Source organism: Cimex lectularius, unplaced genomic scaffold, assembly GCF_000648675.2.
Source record: "Cimex lectularius strain Harlan isolate CLEC.00 unplaced genomic scaffold, Clec_2.1 scaffold66, whole genome shotgun sequence".
Taxonomy (NCBI): domain Eukaryota; kingdom Metazoa; phylum Arthropoda; class Insecta; order Hemiptera; family Cimicidae; genus Cimex; species Cimex lectularius.
In genome coordinates this window covers 222,544-245,296 of record NW_019392701.1, presented here as the reverse complement: position 1 = coordinate 245,296, position 22,753 = coordinate 222,544, and the positions used below count along the sequence as shown (strand labels likewise).

Genomic DNA, 22,753 nt, shown 5'->3' with positions numbered 1-22,753 from the left:
GTTACCTAATACGTATTGTATACGCGTATTGTATAAAATCACATTATCATTACATGCACATGATTTGTCCGTAGGTCGAAAGGAAATTGTGGACGCGATGCCCGCCGGGCCGTGGTGGAGTTGCACCGTTTTACCTCTTTGCCCAATACATTTTTTAAATATAAATTAAACATCCCGCATAATAAACTATTCGATCTAACCTTACAGTGATATTCCTCCTATTTTCTTCTTTTTTCCAGTTCTCAGCGAGTCTGTTTTTCAGGGGACATTAGATACTGGAGACGACGAAGAAGGGGACAGCGAGATCACGTCGAACGGCACGATCACAGGCGAAAAAAAGAGCCGGAAGAAGAAAAAAAGACGAAAGAGGCCTCCTGCCACCGTCATCAATCCAGACGGTCGTTTCTTCTACTACTGGCTGTTACTAATAACCGTCTGCGTCCTGTACAACTTCTGGATCCTGATAGCAAGGCATAGCTTCCCGGAGCTGCAGGACAGACACAACCGATTTTGGATGACGTGCGACATTTTTACCGATATAGTGTTCATTTTGGATATCGTCGTCCAGTTTAGGACAGGGTATCTGGAACAGGGTCTTATGGTCTATGACACCAAGAAATTGGCCGGTCACTACATGGAATCCAATTCCTTCCTTCTCGACTTGATAACAGTCTTTCCTCTTGATCTGCTCCAATTGAATTTGGGCATCAAACCGCTTTTACGTTTTCCTAGATTTTTTAAGGTAGGTAACACTTTTATTATTGAGATTATCTTGGTTTTAATTAAAATTTCGTTTTTAAAACAGAGAGGCTTTTATTTTTATTTATTTATTTTTTTTTTTTTGCTGGGGCTTCCGACATCTAGGTCATTTCAGCCCCCCGCTAAGTCTATATTCTATATTCTTTACCCGTTCAAACACAACATTCATACACTTAAATACATCTATACAGTACACTCATTCCGTTTGGTCGGTGGAGTAAGTACTTGATATTCCTCCACCGACCTACACTTAAACTAAACTAGATTGGGGTCGATGGGGTACTTTTATAAATATTCCGCCATCGACCCCGAAAACACACTCACTCGCTTTTATCGTCCGAGGGGCGATGATGACGTTATATTCACCCTCACCCCTCGCCATTCACGCTAATAAATACATGCACACAGACAAAACATATAGACACATAACACATAAGACATACTATATACAATAAAAAAACCCAATTTCCCCTAAAAAGCGGAACAGGGGACTCTGAAACTCGCTACCGTGCTCGAGGACTCTTCTTAAATCCGGCGGCATGCCTACACGCTCTCTGTATGGAGCCAAGGCATGACACGCCTCTATTATGTGGGACACAACGAGCAACCTTTCTCTGCATAAGGGGCACCTGCGCCTTTGGCCCAAAAGCAGGTGCCCATGTGTCAACCGAGTATGGCCAATAGAGGCTTTTATTGCTTAAATTTATTATTCACTCATCGAAAGGATGCACAATCTTCGAGAACAAAAAGTTAAATAAAGTATAATTTATTTGGATAATTTCAAATCTATTATCGTAATAGACTTTAAAAAATCCACGTATTTCCTTCCTTTTGTCTTCCATTACTGATTCTGAAAATTTGAAGATGAAGCAGGAATATCCATCCAAGAAATCATGTTTTCTGCCTTGTGTTTCAGCCTTGTTTCACTCAGCATTTCGTACGGCAAGTGTTGTAAAGAGTTTTTCGGACAAATTTAACCTCCCTTTTAACCCTTTTAACCCTTTTAACTTCAAAGTAACCCTTTTAAATTTCAAATTAACGCTTTTTAGTTGGAAATAAACCCTGTTTATCATCAAATTAACACTATTTATTCCTAAATTAACACATTTCCAACTTTAAATTTATTCTTTTTAATTTCAAATTAACCTTTTTAATATCAAATTAACTCTTTTTAATCTCATATTAACCTCTTTTTAAAACCAAATTAACCCTTTTTTAATCCCAAATTAACCCATTTATAACTTTGAATTTACCCTTTTTAATTTAAAACCCTTTTAATTTTAAATAACCAATTTTAATTGCAAAGTAACCCTTCTAACATCAAATTAACCCCTTTTTAATCCGAATTAACCCATTTTTCATTTCAAATTAATTCTTTTTTAATTGCAAAGTAACCAAGTTTTAACGTTGAATATACCATGTTTAATTTAACATTAATCCTTTTAATTGTAAATTTGCATTTTTAATTCAAATAAACCCTTATTAATCCCAAATTAACCACTTTTAACTTTAAATTAATCCTTTTTTAATTGCAAATGTTTTTTAACTTTAATTTAACCTTCTTTATTTTCAAATGTTTCCATCTTCCAGGGATGACTTTTTTCACTAGACGAGGGCACATGTAATTTTACCCACTGCGATTTAAAATATGTATTGTGGAACTGACCCTTCTTTATTTTCATACCCAGAAAACGCATCTTCACCGTAGTTGAGCATTTTCCGGATTGCCTCATTTAGTCAAGGAAGGATATTAGTATTTAATTACTGTATATTTGTAATAATAATTATTTGTAATAATTATTGTATGATTATTCTAAATATTAATTTATGAAGCAACTCTCCGTGTCACAGTTAGTCAAAGGCTTGTTGTAATATGTGATCTTTATTTTTTTGAATCCCTTGATTACAGCTTCCATCAGGCGGTAGGTTTGTTAGTAGCCTATTATTAGTTAGTAGTTGTTTCAAGGCTATAATTGGTAGCTTATAATGCCCAAGGCTCTATTTAACTTCAATTTTCTTGTATAACGTTCTATACTACCAAGGGGTGGAGAGAAACGAACATTAAATTATATGAATTTTTTTTAATTTTTTAAAAAAGAACATGTTGTTTTATTGTTATAAGGAGGAAAATTTTAATTTATTGTTGCAGGTTCATCGTGTATATCATTATTATTATATCGTCGAAGCAAGGACTGTTTATCCCAACGTGCTACGTGTTGTGAACCTAATCCACATCCTTCTCATCCTCGCTCATTGGTTCGGATGTTTCTACTACCTTCTCTCCGAAGCCGAAGGGTTCCAAGGCGATTGGGTCTATCCGTACAGGCCTGGCGAATACGCCACCCTCAGCAGAAAGTACCTCGCATCGTTGTACTGGTCCACTCTTACGCTCACAACGATTGGAGACCTGCCGACTCCTGAAACAAACGCTGAGTATGTGACTACAAACAAAGTAAAATTTTCGGCATTTAATGACTGTCGTACTTTTAACTCTAGCCTAATATAACGAGTTATATTATATATCCGTTATAACTCTTTTTTTTTTTGCGTACGTTGTGAAATTTGATGGGATATACGTAGGACGAAGTAAGAAGTAACTTTTATTTGAATATGACAATAAGAATAGGGTCTGAGATTTATCCGTCTTGTCTGCTGGGTGATGAACGTGTAATTTGGTTTGCCTATCCTAGCTGGGTCACGAACCCGTTCGTAACCCACTCTAACCCAAGTCTAATCATAACCTGAACTCTGTCTTGCATAACATGTCCAATAATAACTCTAACCTAAACTAAGTCTAATTATAGCCTAACATCTAATCATAAACGTAACGCTATCTTACCTAACCTAAGTCTAATCATAACCCAAATCCTAACCCGAAGTCTATTAATAACCCAACCTAAGTCTAATCCTAATCCTAATCCTTTCCTAATTCATCAAGAGTTCATTTATGATGGATATTTTTGAACACTGAATTATACTGGGCGCAAGTAGGAAAAATGTAAGCGAAATTATCAAAAATCTAGGAGCAAGATAACGCTCGGCCAAACGCGCTTTCCATCTGATTGAATCAACAAAAATGCCCCCGGTTGATCCAGCCCAAAAAAATGACTATTTTTGTTTGCCATAAAATTAATATTTTCTCTAAACCTTTCTTTGAACTGTGTTTAAACCGAATCTGAGTTGATTGTTTCATAAGTGTTTTGGTTTTTGTAATTTTTCATATGTTAAATCTCATTTAAAACGATTCTCCATGTTATTGTCTCATCCTAAATACAAAAACCAAGTAGAGTGGTATATAATAACATCGAAAGTCCGGTGGTTTTTCCCAATGGGGGCCCTAGGATCATCACTGAATAAGCTATTACAATAACACAAAATTTATGACAGAGCGACTTAGCAAAATAAGTTAAATTTTTTAGAAAGTAACCAAGCTGATATTTTTTTCGCTTCCAAAAACCCTGCATTCAAATTTTTAAAAAAATTAAAAAGTTTTCTCAATATGTTTACTTCTCAATAAAATGCATGTGATTTTTTCCGAAAAACTACAGGAATCTTTACAAAGTTTTAGAATAATTTAAACTATTCAATATGGGACCCATTTGACGTCCGTAAATATATTAAAACTGGAGGATTTTTCTCACTTATGACGACATAAAGATTAAATCCTGCATATACAGAATGAAAAAAAATACATTTACCTTCATAACGATTGTATCGTATCAATATTGAATTTGGATAAAATCGAGAGAGGTTATGAATTTATAAGCGTAACAAAAGACGTCGGTGGGAAAAAAATTGGCGCATCCAGTCAAAAATGTACATTTTACATACAAATTCGTATTTAGGCGATTTAAAAGACGTTTAAAAAGTATCCAAATTGTTTTGCCTTAAAATAATTGTTGGTATACTATCAATGGTTTCTTCCATATTATTTTCTTATCCTACTTACCAAAGCAAATCGAGTGATATATAATAACATTGAAATACAAGCATAACAATGGCAGAAAACGTACTAAAAAAAAATATTAAAAATACTTCTGAATACACTGACAGGCAAAAAATTCCGCCCACTTGTAATATAACTTGATTTGTATACATTTTTATACTAATCAAAGGTGCACGTTTTTTAACGTTTAATAATTGAGTCTTTGTCCAAAGAAGTAAAAAATAAATAAATTACAAAGGAAAATTTAAAAAAATAATTAAAAAACACGGACAGATATAATTTGTTTTAATTTTGTTTTGTTTTGATGTTCATTTTTAATTAACATTTCAATTTCGCGTATTTCCTCCTTTTGCCTACATCTCGAAGACGGCTCGGCATGCTTTCTACCGGTCTGGGAATTTCTCAGTGCGGGAGGTTAGCCCATCCTAGAAGAGTCCTTTCAAGATGGTGGAGTGTATTAGGAAGTGATGGTCGTGCTCTTATTCGTCTTTTGAGGTTATTCCATAAATGTTCGACGGGGTTCAAGTCTGGAGAACGGGCTGTCCAAGCTAAGACCCTGATGTTATGCTGTTGCAGGTACGTTTGTTCTATGCGAGCGATATGTGGACGAGCATTATCGTGCATTAGAATATGATTGTGTCTGATTTCATACAGCATAGGCAAAGCATGTGTTCCAAAATTTCATCCACATAGCGAGTGGTCGTCGAAGACCCTCCACGAACAACAACCAACTCTGTGCGACTCTCCATTTAAATTCCCGCCCACACCATCACTGAGCTACGTTGAAAAGGTTGTTAAGGTACCTTTCATTTCGCCTTCTCCACACTCTTTCACGCCCATCTGGAGATCGTAGAGCAAATCTACGCTCATCTGTAAAATGTACAGGAGTCCAATCGACCAAAGACCAATGGCTTTATTCTCGAATAAATGCGAGCCGTGCAACTCTGTGTTCTGGTCAATTCTGATCCTCTTACGGGGCGAATAGCCATCAGTCCATACTGATTTAATCTTCTTCGAGCAAAAATTTGGACGCATCGAACTTCCCGGAGCTGATGAATCGCTTGAACAACAGTAAGGTGCCGGTTTCGCAAAATTCTCAAAGTCAAAGAACGGTCATCCTGCGGTTCTGGTACCTAGGGCGTCCAGAACCGGGCTTTCTAAAGGACACATTTTATCGAAAACGTCTAACGGCGTCTCGCAGTGTCTCGTAGGGAACTCCGATGGCCATAGCCGCATACGTGATGGAACGTCCATCATCAATAAGTGTCACACCACGCGCAACATCCAATAAGTGGCATTTTTATGTTTAACAATTGAAATTGAGAAAACAAAGATGAAAACTAAACAACTTATTGATTCAGAATTCAAATAAGACTGAATAAACATTTTAAATTCCTTGAAAATTAAACATTGAAACATCCTTTATCCTTGTTTTGGATTAAGGATTAAGTGTGTTTACGTCTAACTGATATTCCCAATTTAAAACATAGCATAAACAAATATTTATTGATAAAAACAATGAGACAAATTAAGAGCAGAGTTTTCTTTTATCGAGAAAATGAAAAAAAAATCAGTTGGGTGGAATTTTTTGCGTGTCAGTGTATTTATTTCTACGCTCCTTGGGTCAATTGGCAAGAATGGTCAGACACCTACCAAATATTTTTCGATCTATTAGCACGAAAAAAATGAAATCGGCCATTCCCAACGTCCGTAGCGTCATTTGTTGGAAAAACTATATAAACAAAAGCTCACGTTGTTTGACTACCATGAATTTCCTAATGCTCAATAATAACTATCAACGTGAGTCCTGAAGTCATGGACTATCCTTGTTTTTTAATATTGTAAATAATTTGCATTACAGTAAAGGGGCAGCCAACCACTATAGGATTACAAGTAGAGGTCACAAAACTCGGCTCCTTCAGTTTCATTCGTCTTGGGGGTCAGTATTATTAGGCCCGGAGCAAAGTTACCATACAATAATCAAATTAAAAAAAAAAAAACTATTTAATTTTTGTAATACCTTTTTATTAACCGTTTTCCTCGTTTTGTTGATTGATTTTATTTAAACAATTAAGGCCCATGTGCGTCTATCACTGTGAAAAGTCCAAATTATACGATTATATGTATCTTCTACCAGCATTATTGATTCAGATTTTGTATGAAAACTTTGCTACTGGCCATACAGATTTAATTTCTTTCAAATATATAGAAAATTATATCTTTTATGTAACAAATAGCAAAACCACTTACAAGTCTGATCAATAGTGCTGAAATCTTTGTGCCGAGAGTTTTCAATAATGTTTTCTCTATTACTCCTTCCAGATATATTTTTACCATTGTTGGATATTTAATCGGAGTCTTCATATTTGCAACAATAGTCGGTATGCATTGTGTATAATTGATGTTATATTTAGACCAATAATTTATTCAAATGTGATTTTAGGTCAAGTCGGCAATGTAATTACAAATAGAAATGCCAACAGACTGGAATTTGAGAGACTGCTGGATGGGGCCAAATCGTACATGAGACACCATAAAGTCCCAGGCGGGATGAAGAGACGTGTCCTCCGGTGGTATGATTACTCCTGGTCCAGGTAACAGACTTCTCAGTTGGACTAAATAAATATAGGTTGTTTCTGTGTTGAATTTCAAGCAAAATCTCGTTACATTTGCACTCCTGTTTTTCTTCTTTTAAGAAGTCTTTTTTCACAATGCAAACAGTTCTTTTTCCATTTTCTACTGCACACTTTTAAAGTTATCTTTTCTAGTAGAGAAAACCATTTATTGCTTCATCTGTGGTCGTTGAAATGGTCTAGTTTTGATACGTTGCCTTTATTTTGTTCACATTGATTAAAAATTAGCGTCCGTTTTTCCGACGAAATTTTTTATTATATTTATTGTTATAACTCCACAAGTTGATGGATTTTAATTCTGATATCTTTTTCTTTTTCAGAAGAGACTAGATAACTATTCAATTCAGAAATTGTATCGAATTTAAGGAATTTTTCAAAATAGTTTACTTGTGCAAAGATAGGCCAAAAATTTTACCACTTCATGATTTTATTTTACTCAAAATCTATTTCGTCTATTACAACCAACGTATTTTTCTTCGATTTCTTTAAAAGTAGCTTAAAATTATCATATCAATTTCAAATCAACCATTGGTAAATGAAAAATTATTTTTTCCTTCAATTTAACCCTTTTTAACATCAAATTAACCGTTTTCATTTCAAATGAGCCATTTTTACCTCAAATTGACGATTTTAATATCAAATAAACCCTTTTAACTTCAAATTAACTTATTTTAATTTCAAACTAACCTTTTTATTTCAAATTAACATTTCTAATTTCAAATCAACTCTTTTTAAATTCAAACTTACTTTTCCACGTGAAATTAACCTTCAATTTAAATTAAAATTACCCCTTTTTGATGTACTATTTATATTTTTTTATGTTCAAATTAATCCCTTTTTTACCTTCAAATCTACCCTTTAGAATGTCAAATTAACCATTTTTAACTGCAAAATAACCTTTATAACACCGGACCCTTACACTTTGTAATTCCAAATTAACTTATTTTTAACTTCAATTTAACCATTTNTTTTAATTTCAAATTGACCTTATTTAATTTCAAACTAACCGTTTCTTTAATGGATTAAAAAACACAAAGATAGCATCAAATATAAGCATGTAAAGTAAAATTCTGTTCATTCGCAATTTTTAGTAACCTAATTGGTCTTTAAAATAATTATTTAATGTGTGAGAAGCTGTTTTTGCAATATAAAATAATTATTTTACAGACCAAAAAAATTTCAATTTAATAGGAGAACCATTTGTTTTTATATTTCATTTTATATCAATTTTAATTTTAATTAATTTTCATACTGTCTTCCAAACCCCAATTATTATTTTATATTTTTAAAAAATCGCAAATATACAAAAGATTATTTTCCATGCTTATTATCCATACCATCTTGTAAAATTTGTAATGCTTTTGAAGAAAGGGTTAATTTGCAGTTAAAAAGGTTGATTTGGCAGAAAAAAGCTATTTATATAAGAGGAGAGCCTTTAAACAGTGCAAAATGATGTTGAATTGCAAGCTCACTATGGGTAGAAACACCCTAACACTTAATTCGCAACTTTCAGAAAATTGTTTGAATCGTTTTTAAAACACGGAATCGTACGATACCAATTTCTTTCATTGTATAAAAGGTTTTAGTTTATTATTTTAAAAATTAAAAATTATAGAAATGCATGGTCTGAAAAACGGTCGCTGCCAAGCACACAGTAGAATTAGAACCAAAACGATCCACGGATTTATAGATCCAACCTCATGATTCTTTATAGGTTATTTTAGATTTCGGTTTATAAGAGTCAATCTCTATTGGATCTTGTGATAAGTGACCAATATTATTCGTTAAGCTTTTTATCAGTTCCCACAGCATCGAGAGGATGTTCCGCTGTTTCACCTTCCTCCTGGCAGTATCCTTCTAGTGCGTGTCTATACTATTGCCTTCGGGCTTTTAGTGTGCAGTCAGCAGTCGTACTATCATTCGAGTTCAAGGGTTAGCAGTAGGTTTATCTTTGGCCATGGTGCTATAATGATCCGTAGTAAAAAATGGGTTACTGCCAACTGGTATGCCCTGCTACCCAAACAAGGTTAATTTTTATTTTACTCAATGTCTGACTCAAAGCTCTGGACTTTATTACATATGAGGTAGTTGTCTTTATTACTCCCTGGCTGTACTTTCGTTGGGAATACGAAAAGCCGGGGGCGTCGGTGGCCCCAACGGTTTAGGCGTTGATACGGCGCTCATCACTGTAAGGTAAAGGTCCCGGGTTCGAATGCAGGGCCGCTGGATACTATAACTTCTGCTGTTGGGAACCCTCATTTAAAAAAAGCCATTTGATCTCCCTGGCATTGCGTTATATGATCTCCACCAGAAATACAGTGACATATTTCCCAAGTATTATAGCAGTTCTTGGTTCTTGGTTTATTTCCGTAGATACGAGCTCGATATTTAGGTTTGGGAGCACTCTGTATACCAGATAGTCGACAGTTACTTCCTTTCGTCCAGTCTGAACTGTTCGGTATTATGATTTTCCTTTTTTTTTTAATCTGAATTCTAGTAAAATATGTCAACTAGTTTTAGAGAAAACATGTCAAAATATTGACAAAACACAACTTTCAGACGAAAGTGGTTTTTCGGTTTTGAATGAAATAAATTTACGTACAAATCTAGACCTAGACTGATACTTTCTTTTGAAAAAGTTATTTTATCATCGAACTGATCGTAGAACTGTTTATTTCAAGGTAATATTGTTCATCAAGTTTAAAAAGTTTTTATTTTCTGCTTTGTTGGTGTTTGATTTGATATTCCTGTTGGTGACTCTTTCACCTCTGTCATGTGATATTGTGTCTTTAGTTCTTTTATCTCTTAATAATGGTGAAGCACAAAAGGTTTTTGAAAAAGCAAAAGAATGACAGGAAATGACGGTCTTGCCACAAAATGTAGACCCGTCCACAGCAGAGAACATTTTGTATGCATCTCGTTTACCTTGTTGCATTCGCTTAAACAAGAAACAACAAATCCTGGACATTTTGGTGTTGGTATTTTGTAATTTTGATAAGACGAAGTTTTTTTATTTTTAAGTTAGGTAAACAGTGTTATCTGAACCCGGAAGCAGGGTGTCATAGTAACCAGGCGTTCAATTCCTTAAAACTATCCAATTTTAAAAATCACAAAATAAAATATATTTGCTTATCAGAATTACAAAATTATTATAGCAAAAGGTGGTGGAAGGCTTTTTGTATTTTTGCGGTCTGCAGTAGTGAACATGCTTGATCGTCTTCGATCTCTCCGTCCTGACAGTTTTTCAGAGATTCGCCTATTTGCGATTTTGAACGAAAGTAGTGCTGGATTTTTAATTTTTTCTCAGTAAATAAATTTCTGTTAAATATTATTTTTTACAGGTGTCACATGAGAAAAGACTTCACAAAACTATAAGTTTTTCATTCTAGTTTTACACTCTCTTCTTATTCATACTAACCGACCTATATTTATGAAACCAAGCAGGTTTTGTACTTGAAAAGACTGTTAACTTTCCGTCTCTTGGCTGTTTTCACTTTGATCTTTATCACAAATCAACCTAGAAGCACTGTCAACCGAGTTAATTACACGACATTAAATCACTTTGTTTCCTATTGTTCGTTTTCATTTCGAACAACCGTTCTTCAAGGGCTGTTGACAGTGTATTTTGGTGGAGAGTTAGCAGGCTTTTCAATATACCATGAACAGTCCCAGTACTTATGTTCCAGAGGTAGAATCCAAGGTGGTGGTGATATTCACAGCGCTTTGGGATTGTTGCCTGACAAACTGAAAACAGAATTAGCACTCCATGTCAACTTGAGTGTTCTGAAGAAGGTCGATATCTTAGTTATCATATCATTTATGTTTTTTAAACTGTATTAAATAATTGAACAGGTGACGATTTTTCAAGAATGCCAGCCGGAATTTTTGCACGATCTCGTTTTAAAAATGAGAGCATTTATATTTACACCTGGAGACTTGATATGCAGGAAAGGCGAAGTGGCGCGAGAAATGTTTATTATTGCTGACGGTGTCCTGGAAGTTATCAGGTACATAAATCAACATTTTTATAATAAATATTAAATGATAAATAAATTAGATAATGAGATATATGACAGGCGGCTTTCACACCAAAGAGACAGCCGGCACGAGACTCTCAATGAAAAACAATAAAACGACACCCTTTCACACTGAAGGGACATTGAGACATAGTTAATTCTGATGTCTGAGGGGGTGATATAAATAAAGAGATGATATATAATGTGGGAAGCTTAGGGACCGGTAAAAAGCTGAGGTCATCGCCGGCCCTTTGCTTGTTTTTACTTATTTTTCGGGCTTTTTACGCGTATTTTTCCAACCTGCAGAAATTTGGGCATCTCAATTTTTTACTGACTTTTGTATGAAAACTAAGCCAATCTACTAAAATTTTATGGTATCATTACTTCCTCAAGTTGTCAACTAGAGAATAGATACAAAACATACAATACGTGCCCATAATACTCGATATTCTTCAGGCGGGGTTAAATGACCTCCTTCCTTTCACGCTAAAAAATTACGTTCATTCCAAACACAACACAAATATTATATACATGTAAAAATTCGTCCAGCCCCGAGGATCAGCGATCTGTACCCGCTACCGTGCGCCAAGACGGGGCACAGGTACGACGATATGCCAAGATATTGCCTAAAAAACGTCAAGCCTTCTACAACGAAAAAGTGCTCGGCTTTTATTAGCAATCGCTTTCCGGCTAGAAGGTACCCTTGAGTTTTTCTTGAATGATTTAAGCGCAGTGTCAGTATGGCCTTTTCCATTTCGATCCCTGAGGGGTAATGAAACTGAAATTCGGTCGTTACCTATCATTTTTTCACCATTTTCCCTCGCTGGGACGCTATCTTCAGTGTGCTTTATACGTTAACTTTGTTGAAGTAGTTCATACCATCATCACTACTACCATTATCGGCAGTACAAAGCATCTGGGAGCCTTATAGTTAGTTGCCATGAATTCTGCTGGGCGATGGACCTCAATTTGATCGTTATCGGTTGGTCTGTCAGCATGTCGCCCTCTTCAGTATGTTTATACGTCAATATACTTGTTTAAGTAGTACATGTCTTCATCTACCGCCATCCGGATCAGCCCACATGCATCATCATGAGTTGATTGCATGGTCACTCCAAGGGAAATTCCCAAAATCATCATATCCTGCAAAAAAAATCTTGAACGCTATGGTTAAAAAGCATCAAACAAAAGGCAGTGTTCTTTCTTACTTAGGGAACTTCCCTAAATGCTGGAAAATTTTAAAAATACTAAAACTACTAGACAAACAACATTAAAAAAAGCTATAAGCCCCATGCAATCTCTTAAAGTTATGGAAGAATTACCTTACTCGATTCTTTTAGTTCGATATTTAAAAAGAATTGAATGTCATATATTTAAGGAGCATGTTATGACAAGAAGAGAGATTTGGTTTCAACCCGGAGTTTATAACATCACCTAAAAAGCAGAGGTCTTGTCGATACCGATTACTTAAAAGACTACTAGTCAACAGATCTAAAGTCTCCTTTGACATCAAAATGCTCATGTGCAACTCAATACTGAAACCAATAATATGGACTCCGGAATGGCATAGAACTCCACCCTACAGAATCCTGTCCACGAAACTTTAGATTGCCCCATGCTATGATTCTAACTGCACCTACGACCTAAATGTTCTTTTTGTAAAATTGTAAAATCCAGCTACAGAAATTTTCACCTCCAACAATCCCACTCTTCCCTACGTACAACTACTTTCCTCCCGATCTCTTCCCAGCAATCCTCCTCGAAATCTAAAAAGGCAGTGGCCGCGTCACCTGCTCTCAGAGAGTGCGAGAGATTAAATGACAATTTTTAAATAAGGAGTGTTATCACTGGATACTAACAATTTTCCTTTCGATGTCTTTTCGTTTTTTTTAAATTATTTCGTTATCTATGTAGCTCTTTCCTTGTATGTAACAAAAAAATGTTATAGTGAATCTGGACGGGTGTTGACAAAAATGAGAGCGGGCGATTTTTTCGGTGAAATCGGCATATTAAATCTTGACGGGCTCAACAAGTAAGTGTAAAATAGTTTATTTGACATTTCTATATAAAGTCAGTCGAATTTTGCAGGCGTACTGCTGATGTGAGGTCAGTCGGATATTCCGAGCTTTTCAGCCTTTCGAGGGAAGATGTTCTGACGGCAATGAAAGACTACCCAGAAGCTCAGGAAATACTACAGGATTTAGGGAGAAGGCGGCTTAGAGAGGCTCAAAATATGAATCGAGCTTGGAAAAATTCAGGTCAATATGATGTAATTTGATCAACATGTCGAACTTTACAACAAATCTTGTTTACTTTATTTTTTTTTTACGTAAAAGTTAATTTTAAATAAAGTGGAAAAGTTACCTTAAGTGAGAACTAAAAAATATGCAGCTATAATATAAATAAAAAATAAGAGAGGTGTGACGAGAGAATTTGATGAAAAAGCACTACCATCTTTTGGCTTATTGTACTTTTCCGAATTTCTTAGTTCAATCCTTCTTTTAAGGAGCTGTAGGTCATAGTTGCCGCTATTCGTATTCCCGGATCATCTTGGTACCTCTTTTTTAGTCATGGTTAGCCTTGTTCCTCATTCGTCTATTTCTACTTACACTTTGTGTGGACCCATTCTGAATTTGAAGATCCGATGTTATCCCAGTTGTAGGTTCCGGACCGAGAGAGATGCTTGTTCAAAATCCCTTTGTGCTCAGGCACCCATGATTTAGTAAAGTTGTTATGTTTTTCCAGGTTTTAGAGATTTCGTTGCATTCACTATTTGAGATGTGATTTTTTTACATGCTATTGTTTTTATGGCTGCTTGGTGTCTGACCATATGAGAATATTTTAGTCAGTGTGACCTCTTTTAAAATTTTCTATGGCATTGGTAGCATGTATCTCAGCTTGAAAGATCAAGGTATACTTCCCGAAAGAGTTTGATTGCTCAGATGTTGGATTTGTGTAGGATATACTCGACCCTGGTGGTAGGACAAAAGTTGAACAGAATGACAGACTTTGGAGATGAGATTGATACTAGAAAGGCTCCCTAGGCACGGCAGACTTTTGACTTGTGGTCAATTGATTCCATCCTTCTTTTATCCAGTAGAAGGCCATTGACTGTTTCAATTTCTTTACCTTCGTCTTCTTGGTACCTTACGGATAGGGATAGAGATAGGGTGAGGGATAAAAGAGGCGGCCACAAGGCCTTCTGCACCCTCAGCCTGAGTAGGTCTATTATGCTCCCGTGTTTTTTATAACTCTCTGGCCAACTACAGGTTGTTAATCAACCTCTATAGCGTTGCCAGCGATTCCTTAGTGTAGGATCTTGCTTGTAGCTTTTCCTATTCTAGATGAAAGAAACCTGCACCTCCATAGACGTTCACAAAACATAAAATGTGTTCTGAGGTCTCCTCCTCTTCCTGACAATATCTTCACAGTGTTTCTTCTGTCTGTACTCCTATTCGGTGCATGTGCTTTCTTAAGTGGCAGTGTCCTGCAGGAGTCCTGAGAGCCGTAGCCCACTAGGTGTGGAACTACGGCGACGACGGGTGGTATAGTGTGGTTTGAGGCTCGAGACCCCAAAACGGCCCACCTCGGGTTTTCATCCACGGTCCTTTTCTCAATCCGGGTTCCTTCATTCTATCCTGTGACCCCTCCCAACCCTTGGTTGCAAGGGGGGTATCTGGGCACAAAATAAAGGTGTAGCACAAGCTGTACTCGTATCGGCCTAGGGTCGGCATTGGCGGCGGGTGCCTTAGCAGAGTCACACGAGGGCCAGTGCACCAGATCCTGTCGGCATAGACGGGGGAGGGTGTATGGCCATCTGTACCACGGGGTAACTTAAATGTTCCAAATTCAGCCCAAAGTTACATTGGGAATGGATTCGTGGTGGTACGTGGTGACGCCCCTGGCGGGAACTTAGACAGAGGCTGTCTTCTACTTGTGAACTTCGTGAAGCTTGCGTATGGCCATCGTTATACACCCGGCCTCACGGGATACGTCGGACCGGACGGCAGCGTATAGGCGTTGAGGACACGATGATTATGCTGAATAGTCCCTCGAATTCGTGAGTAAGCGGACTAAAACGGGTAGTGAATCGGTTTCTCCGACTCGAGTATGCTTTGCCTTGTTGTGCGTATGACAGGCGTAGTACCCTTGGGGAAGCGAAGGATCGGACCACCTAGGCTGAGACTATGGCGTCCCTCGAATGCGCGTGACAGATGTAGGCTGAGCTCGACAGGAGGTTTTTACCGTAGGCTAGGTACTAGGAGGTAGTTAGCGATTCCACTTAAAACAAAACCGCGGCCGGGGCGAATCCGGTAGTTTCTACGCTAGGGAAGCCCCTATACTCTGGGAGATAGAGTGGGCTTCTCTATCTAGGGGGTGCGCGAGAGAACAGGCTGATGTATTTCGGCTTCTTAGCCCTTTGCGCGCGGCATACGACCCGATGCACAATGCGGGCCCGACCATTCGGAGTGGACAAGCGGAGAGCGAGGTTGTCTTGGCCCTTAGGGGCTGGGGCGCCTCTACACCAATGCTGAGGCGGTAACACTATTCCGTCGTATGCGGTCAGCTCTCATCTTGAGAACCACACGTCCGATAAGGCCGAATAGGCCAGGTGCGGACGCTAAAGATCCTCTAGTCTTGTGACGACGAGTACTCGGGAACGACATGTCCTGCAGGAATCCAACCAGGATCTTGGTTCGGTTGCGTTTGCCTTCCAGTAAATCATTAATTTTTTGTTGATTAATTAATCAGTTTTGCGGATGGCCGTTCTATGAATCTTTTCGCATGTGCCTCATGTCTTGGGTATTATTCCAAACTTTGGACTCATTAAGAATCCATTTTAAGATGTATCCTCTTTTGTGGCAAGATGCTAGGCCACATTAGGGTTCGGGTCCTAGAGAGTCCATCTTGGCTACCTCTTTGGCCAACATGTCATTTTTTTCGATGTCATTCTGCCTCGAATGCCCAGCGACCCATGCCAGAGTCAGGTCATTAGGCTGACTTCCACCAGGGCAAATCCAATCACTCTTTGCCTTCAACTCGCATGAGGCTAGGGCCTTTAGAGCTGCCTGACTGCCACAGAAAATGGCTATTTTCTGAAAATGTATTCCTAGCTGTTTTATTTCCCTGGCGCAGTGTTCCTGATGGTACCTAATGTTATGCCTCTATGAGCTGTTGATTCGCATTGGACGATGTACATATGGCAATTTCTTCCTTCTCATCGCATAATTTCAAAAGGGGTCATCATTTAATATATCCATGTTGGTGTTTTCTCGTGTTTTTGGACGATCTCCATAGGCGCCAGACAGTTCTCACTTCAATTGTCTTTACGTTTTGCTTATTGTAGTAGGTCATTGACTGTTGCTATTATTCTGTTTCCAATGGTCTTCTTATTACCTTAGATTATGTCTCTATTGTACTGTTTCTTTGCCTTCGAAGGTATGGTTGGTAGTTTCTTCCTCCTTATTGCATAACTACAAATGCGGTCATCATGAAATATACCCAAGTTGTGTTTTTTTTTCGTCGTTTTACAGCCCTATCAATCCCCTGATTTCTATCTTGTCTTACTGTAGCAATGTGTTTGTCATTTCTGGAAAGGGGTCTTGAATCTCTATACCTTGACATTTCTTCTTTTGTTTTGTAGACCCATTCTGAGTTAGATGAAGGTTTGTACTTGTTTTTCCAATTCCCGGCTCGTTTTTCGGATAGTAAAGTCCTAACCAGTTCATACGGTCGGCAGGCGACTGGAAGCGACTCGATCTTTTAGCGTTGACACTCGGAGTTAAGTTACCCAGCCACTGTCGCCTCTTTAGTCAAACACGTCTTAGAAATCACCTTATATTTCCGTAACTTGGAACAGTTCACTTTCACAAGTTAAATATGAATGGTACAGAACATTTTTGGTATTAACTGAAAATACTTTGAGTATTGAACTCTACTCGCAATAATTTAGATCCATGTGAATACGAAATAAGGTCCCTCCATCTGTTTCAAGATTTTTATTCTTCCGAATATCCCTTGTTGTTAGTTTTATTTGGAAGGATCTGTCAAATTGTTCTTTTAGCATCATTTTGTCTCATTTATTTTTTATCTTCTTTTAGGATTTTATGAAGACTTCAATTACATTGTTTTATTGTAATGTTTTTAATTTTGACGCAGTGAGAAGGCGTGATAGGAGGACTTCAGCGACGATTCCCAGACCTGAGCTACCGCCACCCCCAAATCGGAGTATTATCGAGAAAATTAAAGCAGATATGAAAGGTCTCAAAGAAGTCTTCAGGCTGGGAAGAGCGACAAGGTGAAACAAATAATTTAATGAGTGCAGTACGGATTGAAATGAAAATGAATCGATTATTTAGTTTCATTTTTAGAAGAAAACAAGAAGACGTTGAGTTGCAACCTCTGACAAAGCCGAAAGAGCCGCCGGCCCCGCTGAAAGCGAAGCTCAGAAGAATGCCTCGGGTGAACGATGAAGCTTCGTACGAAGAGGCGAAGCCCCCGTCGACACCCATCGGCGCAGGCTTACCATTATTACAAAGATTGAAGCTATTGAAAGAAAAACAGGAACAGGAGGCGTTACAAGCAAACCAAGAATCAGCCACTTCAGACAAAACGGAAAATCAAGAATCGGGGTCAACTAGTATAACATTATTGCAACGCACATTTATATTAAAACAAAAAGACGAAGATAAAGATCCAAAAGAGTTAATAGCTGTTTCATCATTACCTACAGTCAGTAAAGGATTCGTATCAACTGTCAGAACGCAATTTCAGTTGCCTTCTCAAAGAATGATAAAACTGATGATAAAGGATCCTGTAACATTTACCAATTCTTCGACTCCAAAAGAAACAACGTCCCCAATCTCCGATAAGCAAGAAAGTCAAAGTGTGCCTGAAAAATCCAATGAACCTAGCTTAACCGGGAGTACAGAGTCTGAACATTTTCCGAAACACGACGAGTCGTGGATGATGATTAAAAAGGCCGTAACACGACCGTACCCTCGGGAAGATTCATCACAAGGGAAAGAATTCGTTTACGAAAGTTCCGAAGCGAAATCCCTTCAGTCTGCTCAAGACAATAATGCTCAAAAATTTGATAGTGAAGCGACTAGAGTGAAAGATAGAGTAAAACTGTACAGATCCATTGAAGATTTATCACCAGAATATGGAGAACTTCCATTTGTTAAAAAATTAGAAATTTTAAACGAACGGCAGAAGTTGGAAGAAACACAAAGCCACGATGATAAAGCTAATTCCGATTTGTCGCATTTGAGCGATAGTTTTAGTTCCGCCTCTAGTGAACCTATACCTCAAACTGTTATAGAAGAAGTAGAATCTCCTTTAAACGAACTTGTACATACAGAATTAAATTTACAAGCTGAAAAAGAAACACAAAAAGGAGAAATCTGTCTATCACAACAGTTAAGTTCCCCAGAAAGTAATGAGACTGTAGAAAGAAGAAATTTAAAAAGTATATTGAAAAAATTATCATCGGGTTCTATGGCTCCTGGAGCACTCGGAAGCAGCGAAGAAACGGACAATTCTGTCAGTCAGCCGTCCTCCTTGACAGATATGAAGAAGCTAATGAGAGCTCAAACGATAGAAGGATATGCAGCGAGGCACAGCAAATTGACAAAAAATGTCACGTTCAACAGGATGGCTATGAATTCGTCGTCAACATCCGGAAGTCTGACGCCGACGAGCAATGGGGTTTTTCTCCCATCTGAAGTACAAGACGCCAACAATCGAAACGACACGAATTCCCGTGGGACTCGACACATTTCAGGAGAATCAATCGTTAGTGTTAAAGGAGGTAAAAATCCGACCTGCGGTGAACCGTCCACATCGGCCGGCACCTCTGCACATTCAGCTGAATTCTCACGGCCTACTCTAGTTATCGAGCACACTAGAAATCAAAATTATTCTAACATCGATCCTCAAAATAAACAAACTGCGTTGCCTTACATAGGTGATCTCTTCGGACAAATACGAGAAATCGTAGAGGGGCATTTGGTAAGTCTTTTTTACATTAATTTTTTTTTTAATTTTTTTGAAATTTCTTTTTCTATTAGGATGCCATTGAATGTAAATATGTGGACTTTTTTCACAATCTGGAAATCGAAGTGAGAAAAAGGGATAAAACTATTTCACATTTGCAAGGCAGAATTCAAGAGTTAGAGGTAATAGTACGGTTTTTATATATTTATTTTTTAAATTTGCATGCATTCGTCCCTAACCCTAACCCTATCTAACTACACTAAGTTATAAAGGGTGTCAGTGAAATAACGTCAATACTTCAGATGGTTATCCTACATGTCAATTTGTACTAAAAAGTCCCTATTCTCTCAAGCCTGATTCTCAATTTTATTCGAAACATCTCACTTTTCAGGTTACTTCAACCTTTCACGCCTTTATTCCATAAAATCTTCAATATCTCATAAACGTTATTTCAACTCAAAATTGTATTACTCCAGTAGAAAGATAACAACTATGCGATTCTTCTTTTTTTTTCTTTTTTTTGTAACTTTAAGCAACCAAATACAAAATCACTTAAGGTGGCCATTCACGATCACTCCAAATGGAACCGCGCTAAGCTGTACAGCTCCATTTGGAGTGCCTGAAATTTGAGGGGGCATTTACGCAGCTCCACAGCCAGTCGCTCCGAACGTCATCTAGTGAATTACCTTCTCAAAATGGATGACGATCTCTTGTGCTACTCTTCTGTTTATTTACATATTAAAAGCAAAAAATCGAAGAGAAAATGGTGTAAGAAGTGGCTCCTGAACAGAAGCCGTAATACCCATATCAATTTGATGAAAGAACTTTCCCTTGAACCCGCTGATTGGAGGAACTATTTAAGGATGGATGAAACGTCTTATTTATTCATTATATTTAGTGTTCTATTGACCAAATTACTTCTTTCAATTATTTAATCTTTTTTCTAAGGTTTTGGTTGAAATGAAAAAGCTAGTGCCACGAGCGGGATCTGAATCCATGGCCTTCGGCTAAATACGCCCCTGCTCTACCACTTAACCTATCGTGACTTCGATCCTCTCCGACACCAAAAAATGGCAAAAAGAGAGAAAATTCGAAAGGTTGTAGGTTGAGATGGGGAGTTAGTGCCCGAGTGGATCGAAGTCAGTATAGCTCAAGTGGTTAGCGCAGCGGCGTATTTAGCCAAATGTTGTGGATTCGAATCCCCTCGTGACACTATTTTTTCATTTCAACTAAAACCTTACAAAAAAAAGATTAACGTCTTATTTATATTTACTTCAGCTTGTTACCCCCTTGATTAGAAAACAAAAGACAGTCATGAGAGAATCATCACTATATGAATGGTTGGCAACCACATTACGATTTCTCGCTACAGGGATGAACTACAAAGAACTTAAGTTCTCTACTACGATTTCTGATCATTGTTAGGGGTTATCAATACCGCATCTCTCATTGCATTTGTATCCTTTGTTTTGAAAACGTCGACCAACTGGTTGATCGAATTTCTTTTATTTCTATCGTGGTAATATAATCATTGTCCACCACTTTCATAAACATGGTACACTTTCATACAATTCAATCACCTCAACAATAAAATCTCGATTGGATGTCATTACCAATAAAGAATAAACGTTTTTGACTTTTTGAGAATGTACGACGGAGATGTTTCCTCAGTGACAAAAAGACGGAGACTGGGCCAAAAAAGAGGGTCTTCCCATTCACGACCAGGCCACCGCGCCAAAATCCCCACCCTCCACGCCAGATTTTCCCATTCACGAACGCGTCATGCCGTCGTCGCGCCGTAGATATTTGGAGTGGCGCGATGGAGTTTGGACCGGTCGAATATTCGGCACAGCCGGGCACGCCAGTTCAGTTTTGCCATTGACGTGGTTTTTGGAACGGCATCGCTCCGTTTGGACTGCTTGGAGCGATCGTGAATGGCCACCTTTAGAAAATAAATTTTTACGGGTTCGAAAGGTCTTGTCTGAAGTTTAAATAAGATTTTCTCTATTCTGTAAATTCTGACAAACTTGTAAAAATTAAATTAAATGTTTAAAATATCCATCTTCTTGAAGAATGCAAGCATGACATCGTTTCATGACAGATTTTAAAACTTTTTAATTAATTCGGCGTAACACTGTGCGCGGTTTTTTTCCCATATATGTACATTTTTCGAGGAGCTGAGTAATGGGCTCGGGACCAGAAACCTCCAGAACCCCAAAGCGCCCCAGCCCGGCAGCGGGCATCCCGATCCCTCTCTTCCCAATATATCCTGATAAGACTTGTGTAATATAATTAGTTGTAATAACATATTCATGAAGTCAGAAACCCTTTGCCAGAGTGTGCACGTGTGCCATGCCGTCCACACTCTGTAAGGTCCGAGGCTCATGTTAGCCAGAGTGACCGTGGACGCCTCCAACGGGCCAGCAACGCCGGACCCCCTGGGCATGCCCTCAAACCCCACCACTCCTCTTTAAACCTTATTCATTATCTTTAAAGTATGTACTGATATTTTGTGAAATGATTAAAGGTTTATTTTGCTGTTGTTTAAGAAAGTGTTCAATTCATTGTGTATAGTTTTTGCGTTCATCAGTATGTTAATGTAATTGAAAGGTGAGTCTATTGTTTTAGAGATTTTATTAAAGAATATATGTCTTTCAGATTTGTATTTAGTACAGTGCATAATTATGTGTTCTGGGTCCTCAATACTTCCACATTGCTCGCATTTGTTCGAGTGATTTTGTTTTATTGCACAGACGGCATGATTGGTTCTTAGTCTACAAATGTTTTTAGTGTCCTTTTTCTTTTTTGATAATCCTGTAAACCAAGGGTTTTTTCCTACCACAGGTACTATAATTTTGTAAAATTTGCCTTTATTATATTGTGAATATTGATTTTGCCATTCTTTAAATTGTTGAATCTTCAGTTCGTGTACTAGGTCACTGTATGGGATGCTGTAGAGATATGGCGTACCATCTTTTGTAGCTTGTTTGGCGTATTGGTCCACAGTCTCATTTTGTCGAATGCCAAAGTGCCCTTTTAGCCATACTATTACTATTTTTTTGTTTATACTATGTGTTAAATTGTAATATTCCTTAATTATTTCTTTATACAAATATAATGTGTTACTGTCCAAATTACGGAATTGTAACTTATTTACAATGCTTTGGCAGTCTGTAAAAATAAATATTTGGTTTTTATCTAAATTCCTAGCATATTTTAGGGCCTCTATGATAGCTATGCATTCCGCAGAGTACACCGTTAATTCGTTTTTAAGTTTTATTTGTATATTGGTATTTTTGTTGAAATCATATATTGCTGCTCCCACTTCATTATTTATTTTTGAGCCATCAGTGAATAAGAGATGAAAATCATTGTAATTGTCAGTTAGAAAAGCTCCAAAT

General features: G+C 37.4%; 1 protein-coding gene across 5 annotated transcripts in view; it reads left to right on the top strand.

The window, feature by feature from the left end:
- LOC106668912 overlaps positions 1–22,753 on the top strand; it is a gene marked incomplete in the record, with an annotated part of 294,536 nt that overhangs the window by 268,038 nt on the left and 3,745 nt on the right. For 2 of the 5 annotated variants that reach the window (XM_014398097.2, XM_014398094.2), the window contains 12 exon segments: positions 263–742; positions 2,909–3,192; positions 6,567–6,644; positions 7,028–7,086; positions 7,149–7,299; positions 11,025–11,130; positions 11,191–11,345; positions 13,303–13,386; positions 13,443–13,612; positions 17,514–17,652; positions 17,714–19,367; positions 19,427–19,534. In XM_014398097.2, coding sequence (XP_014253583.2) covers positions 263–742; positions 2,909–3,192; positions 6,567–6,644; positions 7,028–7,086; positions 7,149–7,299; positions 11,025–11,130; positions 11,191–11,345; positions 13,303–13,386; positions 13,443–13,612; positions 17,514–17,652; positions 17,714–19,367; positions 19,427–19,534 — 3,468 coding nt within the window. 5 annotated transcript variants of the gene reach the window in all.